Raw genomic sequence first — 12,710 nt, 5'->3', positions numbered from 1 at the left:
AATCTCTTAGTTATACCTTTAAATTGTAACATCCCGAAAATTTCTAAGTTAAGACTCGAACCATTTTTCATTTGTGAATAGAATTGTACCGAGAGACTCTTGATTTTTCTTAGGTGTTAAGGTCAATTCTTGAGTGCGGGAATGATGTTGGATATGAATTAAGGTCACTAGAATCTCCTAGCACAAAGTTGAGTTGAAATCTTTCTTACTGATTGAGTTTCAATATGAGATTTTACTTGGGTAAAGTTCAAACGATCATAAATCTTAGCACATAAAGAATTTGGTGGCCTATGACCTATTAAATTAAATAAAGATCTTTGAGTCCTCTTTCCAACTCCCCTAAGTTTGCTTCATTTCAAGCTTGCAGTAAAAAGATTCCGTTTTAGTGAAGCCTTCTTTTTAAGGCACCTAAATCGTTTTTAGATGGGTAGTTTGGTTTTTGGGAAAAGGGCTCAACTTTGTCATTTGGAGCTGATATGCCCCTCGTTATGAAAGTGGCTCATATATACCCTTACCGTTATACAAACGACTCACATATACCCCTACCGTTAAAAAATGAGCTCACATATACCCTTCATTTAACGGAAGTGAAAAAATTAGTTTTAAATATATATTTTTGACTTTTAAATTTTCTTAAAAATTATTTAGGGGTATATATGATTCTTCTAGCAAAGTTCAAGGTATATTTTTAATCCTTTTTCATACATAAATTATTGTTTGACTTCTTTTATTATAATTATTTGAGTTTCTTATTCTTATTTTATTTTTTTCTTTCATTCCTTAGTGTAAAGAAAAAATTTAAAACTATTTTTTGTGGCTATATTATAATTAAAAACTATTTTTTTGTCTATATTGTAATTTAATTTTTGTATTTGAAGAAAAAAATTGGTCATCTATAATAAGTTTTACAAGAATATTAGTGAAACATAAATAAATTTGACCATCAAAATAATAAATCTAAATTAGTCATTAAAACAAAAAAAAAGTCAAAAAAAATATATATGTTTGAGGAGGATTAAATATACTCATATGGTATTATATTTTTTTTTAAAAGTAATACTAATAAATTAAACTAAAATTAATTTTTTTATTTCCGTTAGAGGAAAAGGGTATATGGGAGCCATTTGTATATAAGTAGGGGTATATATGAGTCATTTTCATATCGAGGGGTATATCAGCTCTAAATGACAAAGTTGAGGGGTATATCAAACCCCTTTCCCTTGGTTTTTAGATGTGAAAAGGTGTCAAATTTTAATATAATATAAAACAAATAAATAAATATAATATAGTATAATATAAAATACATAATGTATACTAAATTGGGTGTTTGAAGTTAAGGTATTATAATAATTTAACATTCAAGTTAGAGATTTCATACTTTTAAGGTATACATAACATAATATAAATAAATAAATAGATATATAAGTTTCCCTTTAATATTAGTGGGAAAAATGAAGCAACATTTGACTTGGTCATCAATTATGATCAATATTGATAACATATATACCTATATACAATATAAACAACCATAGTGTATACATAATATACATACTCATCCATATTTATTAATTAGATGGCTGAATAATTTTTACCTAATTTTCACTTTAATATTAGTGGGAATAATGAAGTAAAATTTGAGTTGGTCATCAACTATGATTAGTATTATTTTTTTTGGGGGGTGTTCTAGTTTGATAGAGAGCCCTATGTACGGATCAAGAAAAAATGAATCTCTATCCACTGAAAAAAGATTGGACAATTTACAATCTTTAGACTCAACTTAATTTTTTCAAACTCTCAACTTTACCGTGTGAAAAGTAAGCGGGGATCTATTTCATTTTTAAATCCCAACATCACAGAAGGCTTCCATATTTTTTGGTTTCGCACCCGGTGTTCATTACCCACATTAAAGTCCAACTAAATCCAAATTTACGCCGAAAAATCTCACATTGAAGTCCAACTAAATCCAAATTTGCACATAAAACACTCTAACAAAGACAACTTTGTAACCAGGGGGACTTAAAACCCGAGCCCTCTGGTTTAGAATAGATGAGTATATACCACTCCACCACAACCCTTGTTGGTCTCAAAAGGCTTCCATTATTAGAACATAAAATGTCGTCCATCTCACGGTTCGTAAACAATCTCCTCACAAGCTGGGGTAAAAAGGAACTCCAAAATCCCACTTCATCTAATTCATGATAATAGGACCTTCACATTGTTTATGATGATAACAATATCATCCATTACAGAACACCTCACTACAACCAATATTCGTTTCCAATAGCTGGAGAACTCAAAATATTAGATAATTAGAATATGAAAAGGGTCAAGAATATCCTTGACTTATGACAAAACGGCTCAAAAATAGTCACTTTCCACCTTTTGGTCAAAAAATACCCTCAATAACCAACCAACAACAGTTGTTTCCAATAGCTTCAGAAACAAAACGAAGTGACACGGCCTGCTTCAAGACCTGTCACATTGCTCATCTGAAAAGGGGCCATTTACCAAAAAAATATTGAGTAGAATAGAGTGGCCACAAACGTTTAACATTTGCTGTACTCATAGAGAATCTCCAGCACATTTACATTTCTGAACAGAAAACCCTCGAGAAAAAACAAAAATGGAACACAAGTAATCTGTGGCCTGCAATAAAACTAGCCACAAACTGTATGTATTGATATATTATATAAGATTGTTTCTCCATATGTCCTAACTAGCATGGTGAATAAGTAACTTGAAGATTCATGATCCCAATACAAAAGCATGTATCTCAGCCCAGCTAGAGGCAGTATAGAGAACACCAGAAAGTCCCGTCCAACTTGATGAGTCTGACACAGCGTGCATCTTCTGTTTCTGGACAACACCTGGAAAAAGAGGAACAAAAGAAACACCAAAATGATTCCCCACCCTCCTCAGACTTGAGCTCGAACCAAGCACAATGCCAACATCTGCTTCCAGCAAGCAAAGTAAGTCACCAACTGAATCCCCTATATATACTGTCAGATTCTTTTTGTCGTTGCGACAGTTCATTAGAATTTTACTAAAAGCTTGAACCTTGTCAATGGGGGATTCAACTTTCTTAACAATTTCACCAGTAGATAGAGATTCTTGAAACATCAACTCATTGGCATGTATATCTAGACCATCTATGCCCCCTGTTCAACACAAGACAGGAAATAGATAACTTATTTATAAGCCGAAAAGGCAGGAAAATATTTAACATCTCACTGGAAACTAAAAACTGACAAGCATTGCATAATTACAAATGATAAGGGAACTGTCAACTGTCAACTAAGACCAACCATAGCAAAAATAAAAGAGAGCTCATGTGATCGATGATCTTTGAGACCCAACTAAAGATTATAAGCACACCAAAACTTCTCTTCCAGACTAAGAGAAGAAATCATTGACAATGTTAACTCTAGTAGACTTAAAAGGAAAAGATAACTCAAAAAGGGAGGAGAACACATGACACAAAATAAGAACAGGGGAAACCAAGGTAAATTTGAAAAACAAGGAATGATCAACTTTTTCCTCCACTCTTTTTTCCATTTCCCCCTTCCTTTCTTCTTTTTCTTTTAGAAAGTTGTTTCCTTTCCCATGGTACAAGAAAAGGATAGCGGGTGGAAGCAAATTGGCATGATAAAGAGGGACAAATGTCACTTAGCATCCAAAAAACATTCAGCAAATTTTCTAGCATATCCAGGTGCAACTAAGAAATAAGAAGACATTGAAGTAGTCATGAAAAGGTAGGCAGACCATAACAATCAACTTGACAACAATAATATTCGCAGATCTAGCATATACAACTGAAACATGATGATTAGTGCACATATGTTCAAGCTGAAGTTCCATTTTACTAAGTTGTCATTATCAATGAAATACCTGATGAAAAAGAAGACCTAATAAGGTCACCACACCAGCAATAGGAGAGGACATGAATGTCTGCATTCAGATTTTCATTTCTTATTATGCTCTCGAAAAAGTCGGTGCAACCATCCTGGAGAATCAATTGCTGCCCAGCTCGTTTAATGTCTTCAAGGTTCAGACCTTTCAGTACCCCAGATTCAACTACCCTACTATTCGCCCTTTTCTCAAAATCAGAAAGTTGCTCAACCATTCTACAGAGTCTTCCGTAATCAAATTTTTCCGCTGTAAAAGTAAGATTCTTAGAACAGTTCATCCCAGCCGATCAGTAATATTATGACATAGGGAGGTTGGAAAACATCAAAAGATTAATTAAACAGTGTTACCTTTTTCAGTAAGTAACATCTTCTCTATACATTGCTCATACTCTTCCGTGTACTGCTTAGAGAGATCTCCCCATGCATTCTTTAAATCAGCCAACGACATCCTTGAAATTTGATTCTCTGGCTGATTTTGATCAGATTTTGGTGCTGTTATAATTGCAATTTCAGCCAAGATGGCAGAAGAATCAACAATCGTGCATGTCAAATCAAAATCAGAAAATATTGTTAGCCGCTGTTCCGCAGGGTTGTGATCTTTTGACAAAGGGATGATAGCTTTCTGAACAAGCGGCTGGGCTAAGAAGAACTGGATTTCAAGTTTCATTGCTTGATGATAAAGCTTCTCAATGATGTCAAGCTCCTCGCCTGTCAAAGTGACACTCAGTTTATCCAACAAGTCCTCTGTCTGTAGAGCTGATGCCTATTATTCAATAAACAAGATATTTCAGTTCAGTTAAGTAGAATGTGTGGTATGTCATAAATATCTTTCATAAGCTGAATTCATCAGTTTGACGAGAATGGAATAAACAGCCACAAACCTGGAAACCTTCAGAGGCATAACTGTCAATCCACTTCTCGTATGGATGATTTTTCTCTCCCTCAAGAAACACTTGCAGCTCCTTACCAATGTAGGCATAAAGTCTCATGCAAGGTGTCATAGCACCTAGAGTATAAGCAGCCAACTTTGTTTTCTCAAATGGAGTGGCAAGTTTAGCAGCTTTTACCCCTTCAACCTTTCCTGAAGCTGTAGCTAATAAGAAATCTGTGTACTTGGCCGTTGCAGGGTTAATAGTGCACTCCTTGACCAGATCAATGCCCCACTCCTACAGAAGTGACTGTGAGATTATTTATTTTCCCAAGCAAGAAGACAATTTTGTGTGCATAAAGAGAGTTTCTAATGTACTTTGATACATAGGTCATAAGATACAATATCGAAATCATCAAGGGGTCGTTTGGTAGGGTGTATAAAAATAATGTTAAATAGAGTGTATTGGTAATGGTTACATTAATTATGCTAAATAGAGTGCATTAGTAATGTTTGCATTAGTTATGCTTGCATTATTTCTTAAGCATTGCATAATTTTTTTAAAAACATACTCCCTCTGTCCCTAATTACTTGTCCACTTTTGAATTGGCACACCTATTAAGAAAACAATGATTGACATAGTGAGTTTACCATTTTACCCCTATTAATTATGAAGTGGGTGAATTAAAAACTTAAAATTTTCAAAAAGTTCTACCTTTTTCAAAGTAATTAATTGAGGGTATAATAGGTAAAAAGAATTTGTCCTTTCTTGATTTGTCAAAATGAACAAGTAATTAGGGACAACTACAAAAGGAAAAGCGGACAAGTAATTAGGGACAGAGGGGGTATTTATTTACAAAGATACCCTCAACAAATATGGTGGAAAAGATGTAAAAAAATGGTTTTGAGGGGCAATTGGGTCTTTAACCATGCTAATGCATGCATTAAATCCTCCTGCATTACTAATACCATGGATTTCCATGTATTACTACTACACTCCTCAATACACAATTGAGTGTATTACTAATACTTGCATTAGTTATACATAGGTTGAAAAAATGTACCAAACAGGGTACTGCTAACACACAAAGCTAATGCATGTATTATTTCTTTTAATACACTCTACCAAAAGATCCCTAACTGTTAATAACAGTTGCTATCACTTTTCAGTAACCGCACATCTTAACTTCCTTGACAAATTAGTTACGCTCCAGAAAAATAATGAGAATTTGTTTTACAAATAGAAATCAAGATTTAACACAATATGTAGCTCTCATATGTGCTATGTGTAAAGTACTAAGATATATAATAAATTCGGACTATATATACATCTAGGTAGCTCAAAATATTAGCTATTGTGAATCCACAATGATCAACCAGTTGAGCATTAACTATGGACATCGTGCCATTTCTAAAGTAAAGCAGGAAATGTCTTGGGAAATCAAGAAGCTTGCCATGATAGTACAGAGAAACTAACAGTCTGCTGATAGTGCCATTGGTCCATTGAGAGCATTTTCAATTTCGATAGGGTTGCATCAAGGATCATCCCTTGGCCCATTTTTATTTGCCTTGGTGATGGATACATTGACGCGGAAAAATTCAAGGTGGATAGTCATGGTGTATGTTATTTGCAGATGACATAGTTATGGTTGACAAGACTTGTGGTGGTTTTAATGCTAAATTGAAGGTTTGGAGAAAGACTCTGGAGTCTAAAGGGTTCGGATCAAGCAAGAGTCTGGACCAAGAGCAGATACTTGGAGTGCAAGTTCAGTGACGTGACTATTAGGCTGATGTGGAAGTGAGGCTTGATACACATGTCATCCAAAAGAGAGAATGTTTCAAGAATATTGGATCTATTTATTATCCAAAGGAATGGGGAGTTTGGCCATGATGTCACCCATCGTATTGGTGCAGGCTGGACGAAGTGGAGGTTCGCATCTGGAGTCTTGTGCAATAAGAAGGTACCACCAAACCTTAAAGGCAAGTTCTGCAGAGTAGTGGTTAGACCGGCTTTGTTGTATCTCGCGGAGTGTTGGCATGTCAAGGACTCTCATGTTCAGAAGATGAAAGTTGTGGAAATGAGGATGTTGCGATGGATGTTTGGGCATACTAGGAGAGATAGGATTTGAAATAATGATATCCGAGACAAGGTAGGAGTGGCTTTGGAGTAGGACAAGATGCGGGAAGTGAGACTGAGATGGTTTGGGCTCGTGAAGAGGCAATGCATGGATGCCCCACTGCAGAAGTGTGAGAGGTTGGCTATGATGGTTTCAAGAGAGGTAGAGGCAGACTGAAGAAGTATTGGGGAGAGGTGATTAGACATGACTTGTTTCAGCTTACCGAAGACGTGACCTTTAGACAGAAGGGTGCAATGTGTTATCTTGTTGTTTGTTCATATTAGTACTCGTAGTATTGCTCCTGTCGACTGTCGTTTCTTGGCCTTCGATTTCTATTACTACCTGTTGTTTCTTGTACCACAATTATCGTATTGTTCTGTTGTAGTTTCTGTTTTGTTGTTATAGGTTGTTTTTATTATTATCTGTTGTTTCTTGTGCTTTCGTTACTCCTTTTTGGGATTGCTTTAGACTATTTTTCCTTAAGTGGAGGATCTATCGGAAACAGTCTCTCTAACTCTGAGGTAGGGGTGGAGTAAGGTTTGCATACACTCTACCCTCCCAAACCCCACTTTGTGGGACTAAACTGGATAAGTGTTGTAGAACTTATAAATTTTTAAATGAAAGACAAATTTTATACTAGTATCTTAATATTAAGATGTGCATTCAGATTCAAACATCTAAATCTTAATGCACATCTTAATATTTAGATCTGTATTCATATCCAGATGGCTTAATCTTAATGTAAATAAATGAAGCCTAACAATACTAACAATGTAAAAACAGAAAATCTACCATGAATTCTATGTCATTTGCAATTGCTATTTACACCAAAAAACAAGTATAGAGACACATCTGTACTTAATGCTAATTACAGGTTCACTTTTGCTTTCAAAAATTCAACCACTCCTTTCCTTCCAAAAGAACCACCAGACAAATAATCTAGCATTGAGTTAATATCAGCTGCAATATCCTTCCTTAATCAGAAGTAAAGACTCTTTAAACATATAAATAGAAAGAGAATTTGCTCTACATTACAGACAATCAAGGCCAACTGTGCTAGCAGTGACACTCAGTCACTTGACCACTATTTACTTCACTTTTACAGCAGATCATAACAAAATCAAATAGGACAACTAAAGTACATTTAACTTTGTAAAGAGCAGTGTTGTAAAAAGCGCGCTTAAAGCGAGAAGCGAGGCGAGGCCCCTGCGCTTTTATTTCGTGAAGCGAGGCGACATTGAAAAGGTGCTCGCTTCTACTGTAGAAGCGAGAAGCGCAAGGAAAGGAAAAGCGTAAAAAAGCGTGCTTAATTTGAAAAAGCGCTAATTAGGGTTTCTTTTTTAAAAATTGTAAGGTTTTTTTTTAAAAAAAAAATTCTGAAATCCTTATGCGACTTAATATACCTCTTTCGCGACTTCAAATTTCTTTTTTGGACTGCTACGAGACTAAAAAGCTGCGACTGCTGATGTAAGTTCTCTTCTTCTTCTCTTCTTCTTTGCGACTGCTCTGCGACTTTTTTTCTATTTTTGGTTGCTGCCAGGCTGCCACTGCTGTAAGTTTTCTTCTTCCTCTTCTCTTCTTCTCTGCAAGGCTGCTGCGACTGATCTGCTACTGTTTTTTTTTTTTGGTTGCTGCTGGGTGTTTTCTATATTTTTATTGCTGCATTTTTTTCCAATTTCTGTTTGCTGCTCTGTTTTTCAATCTCTATTACTGACCTGTTTTTTTTCAATTAATATTACTGCTCTGTTTTTTCCAATTCTTTTGCTGCTCTGTTTTCATTTTTATTTCTATACAATGACTATGATCAGTGATGTGTGTATGCTTGCTGCTCTGTTTTTTATTTTTATTTCAATACAGTGTGACTGCTCTGGTTGCTGCTCTTAAATCTTAATAGTCTTTATTTTTCTTACTTAGTAAATTTGTTGTTTTGTTACTAAGTGACACTTCCTTTTTGCTTGTAGTAACTAGTCAAGTTGTATTTTCTTATTCAAAATGTCACAAAAAAGGGATCCGGCTTGGGCGTATGGAACTCCTATGGGTAGTAACACAAAAGTCAAATGTAGCTTTTGTGATGTGACATACAATGGAGGAATATTTCGTCACAAAAAGCATCTTATCGGTGGCTATAGAGATGTAAAAGTATGTCCGAACGTCCCGGATAAAGTGAAGGAAGAGATCAAAGAATATTTGTTGAAGAAAAATGAGTTTAAAACTCAAATGAACCATGAAGCATCCATGGTTAATCTTGTTGATAATGATGAAATAGATGATGATGAAGTTGAAGTGAATATGCCAATGGGGCCACCCTCAAAGCATCAAAGGATGCCTTCAAGTAGTGGGAGTGGGTCTTCCATCAATAGCACTATCAAGGGTCCTATCTGAAGATGTGTGTCAGGGATATCATAAATGTGTTGAGAGGATGATCCCAGATAAAAATTTGCAAGACAAAATAGGGGAGGAGCTTGGTGTGTACATGAAAGAGGATGGCCTACTTGGAATTGAATCAGCCATTAGAGCTAGAACCTTAAGGTCACCAGGTGAGAATTTCATCCTTTAATTGTGTTTAAAGCTTCACCTTTTAAGTTATTACACATCTTTTAAAATAACTCTTCTACAGTTGAATGGTGGATGCAATATGGTCATAATGTCCCAAACTTGCAACAGTTTGCTATTAGAGTGCAAAGTTTAACTTGTAGCGCATCCGGTTGTGAGAGAAATTGGAGCGTTTATGAACATGTGAGAAACTACATTACATTATTACTAAATTAATAGGTATCTTAATCATCCTATGTCCTCCTATTAATTACTTTCTACAATGTGCAGATTCATAGTTAAAAGAGAAATAGGCTTGAGTTGACACGCCTCAATGATCTAGTGTTCATCAAATATAATAGAACATTGGCGCGTCGTTACAATGCTCGTAATACCATTGATCCAATTTTGTTGGATAGTATTGATGAGGCAAATGAATGGTTAGCCGGAGCACCCCAAGATCACCAAGATGAAGAAGTGTATGAAGGAGAGAGTCTCACTTATGGTGATGTTTCTATGGCAAGTGGTGTTGAGGAGAATATTTATAGTTTTAGGGGAAGTACTTTAAGGGGCAATGAAAGAGGAGCTAGAGGTTCCAGTTCAAGTCAAAACCTTGTTGATGAGCCTTCTGATGATGAAGAAGATGATGACCAAGTAGAACCCTTGGTTATGGCACTTGAAGAGTTTGAGGATCTTGTTGAAGAATAGGAGTTTGATTCTTTTGTGATTTAATTATGTTTTTGATTTTTTGCTTTATATGTTATGACTTATGAGTATTATTGACTATCTATTTACTTTTAATCTAAGAATATATTACCTCTATTCAGTTATTTATTATTTTTTTATTTTTATACTATATATCACTTTACTTAAAAAAAGTGCGCGCTTTGCTTCTCGCTTCTCGCTTCTGTGAAGCGAGCCCTCATCGCTTTTTTCCGCTTCTCGCTTCCCAAAACACTGGTAAAGAGTACCATAACATCCATCAAATCAAAAAGAAAAAGACATTGTTTTCTTTGCACTAGTCAAACTATATTGTTCTCTTGACAACTGATATGCTCACTGAGCTCTCCTCGTATACCACACCCTCATTTACCCAAGATGTACAAGTATAATACACTGGAAAACAATATTTTAAAGAACTACAAGATAGACTGACAACCACATTATTCATTGAGACCTCAAACTACCAACATAGACAAGATATCTTTAGATCAACAAGATCATTCACACCTTACGTCAAACAGATCTTAGATAGTCAACTACCATATGCATCCAGAGATAGTTTTGTGCTAATTAGGTGTATCCTCACAGTATGCCAGTGTATACCAAAGTGTAGAAAATTGTCAGATTTAGAAAACCTGTAGTTTTAGATAACCACTAACTTGCTTTAGAGACAATTATTTTCAAGAGAAGTAATATTAAAATGAACGGATCCAAATAGAGCAAAATGATTATGGAGGATTCGCATAGCTGTCTAATTGATTGACTGATAGCAGTATCATCACAATCACACCTAAATACTCCATGCACACCCCACATCCAAAGTAAAAATGATTTAAAATATGCAAAACCTCTCATACATATCTGACACCCATACCTGGTCCACATAACATACTTTGAACAGATTATGAGAGATATTCATTTCACCAAGTTGTGTGCAAATGTTTATAGTGCCTTCTAGGCTACTGAACTTTTCGAGGTTGAAAGATAGAATAGTTAGGATTTTAATACACTGATGATAGCCAGATTTGAATTTAACAAATTCCTTGGAAATATTTTGAATGGTGAGGATGCAAAAGCTAAAGTTGGAGATGGTGACTTAAGCTGGAAGTAATTTTTACATCGAAGTTCTCCCAGGCTGCAAAATCCCTATAAGTTTCAAGATAAATGACCTAGTTGAGAGATATAATTGTACTCACTTACATGGATGGTACTGATAAACTAAGGGTCTGTTTTTTGTTTGGACATGCAATTTGGATTTTAAGTTGTATTTTTTGCTCATAAACATAAAAAACCCGTAAGTTGTGAAATTTTTTAACAAAATTACCCCAAATCTTTATACAATCTTACCAAATAAGCAAACATTCATAACAAAAGTATAATACACTACCACAAAGTTATTTCTTAAGAAAATACAACATTTACTGATCGAGCTTTAGTTCAATAAAATTGAACATGAGTTGTAGTGTACTACACTTTAATATAATCCTCTCCCACATAATATGGACAATCTCCTCATGTTGAGCATGCATTTCTCGATATAAATGGTTTAAAGGTTGGTAAGAGTAATAATATCAACTAAAAATTGGTATTGGTTGGTGAGAATAATGGTTATATCCGACATAAATGGTTTAAAGTTGGTAAAAATAATAATATTCAACTATAAATTTGGTTGGTAAAAGTAATGGTTATTCCGGTATAAATGGTATAAAGGTTGGCAAGAGTAATAATATCAATTATAAATTTTGTTTACATATGAAATAAATGGTTGGCAGATGTAAAATGGTGGATTTTTTTATTACAAAACATAAACTTGTGGGTCAATTTTTGTATTTGAAATATATGAAATCATAATATAAAATTCACAAATCAAGCTTTTTGGAGAATTTGGGATTTCATCTCATGATTTAAAATAATGAGATGAAATCGCATGTCCAAATATTGATTTCATCTCATGATTTCAAATTACGAGATGAAATCGCATATCCGAACGCCTACTAAAAAAGAAAATTATGCATATCACATTCCTTTGCAACGAGCCTAATCAAGATCAACAGAAAAGCAAATGTATCCATGGTTAGCAAATTAGCGAAAGCTCATGCCATTAGAAACCTGATTAGTTTTTCGGTTGCAAAAGAAAATGAACAGACAACATAAATGGTTTAAAATCCCACATCCCTTTGGCAGTTCATTCAAAACAAGATTTTTAGGTAAATGACTCAATTTGATAGTCAACTATATCTTTCGGGAGATGTCCCTACTGATACTCAACTGGAAAAATATTGCAAAGAAGTAAAAGGAAATTTGTGGGCTAGGCCACATGGCAATCCTAATCACCAAATGGACAGGGAGAAACTTGAATTTAATGGAAAAGAGACTCATATCTTACTTCTAAAACTGCATCATGCATTTTAAGTTCATTCACAATATTCTTCCGCAGTTCACTAATGCCAACCTTCGCATCGTCATCATCAGCACACACTTCTGCAGCTTCATACCTGCAATTTGTTTCATTAATATATATATATATATATATATATATATATATATTTCAAACAAATTTCT

The 12,710-nt window shown here is 34.6% G+C and overlaps 1 protein-coding gene across 1 annotated transcript in view; it reads right to left on the bottom strand.

Moving 5' to 3' along the window:
• Window positions 1-2,530: 2,530 nt before the first annotated feature.
• Window positions 2,531-12,710, bottom strand: part of LOC102605470 (probable aminopyrimidine aminohydrolase, mitochondrial) — a 21,810-nt gene continuing 11,630 nt past the window's right edge. Inside the window, exons 2-6 of the mRNA XM_006340406.2 lie at window positions 12,535-12,643; window positions 4,790-5,074; window positions 4,257-4,671; window positions 3,889-4,155; window positions 2,531-3,158 (exon numbers count right to left, since the gene is read on the bottom strand). Of these exons, the coding sequence (XP_006340468.1) occupies window positions 2,746-3,158; window positions 3,889-4,155; window positions 4,257-4,671; window positions 4,790-5,074; window positions 12,535-12,643 (1,489 nt within the window). The 3' untranslated portion in view covers window positions 2,531-2,745. The remainder of the gene's footprint in view (window positions 3,159-3,888; window positions 4,156-4,256; window positions 4,672-4,789; window positions 5,075-12,534; window positions 12,644-12,710) is intronic.

The sequence above is a fragment of the Solanum tuberosum genome, unplaced genomic scaffold (genome assembly GCF_000226075.1).
Source record: "Solanum tuberosum cultivar DM 1-3 516 R44 unplaced genomic scaffold, SolTub_3.0 scf00018, whole genome shotgun sequence".
Lineage (NCBI taxonomy): Eukaryota > Viridiplantae > Streptophyta > Magnoliopsida > Solanales > Solanaceae > Solanum > Solanum tuberosum.
This window is presented reverse-complemented; position numbering and strand designations above follow the sequence as displayed.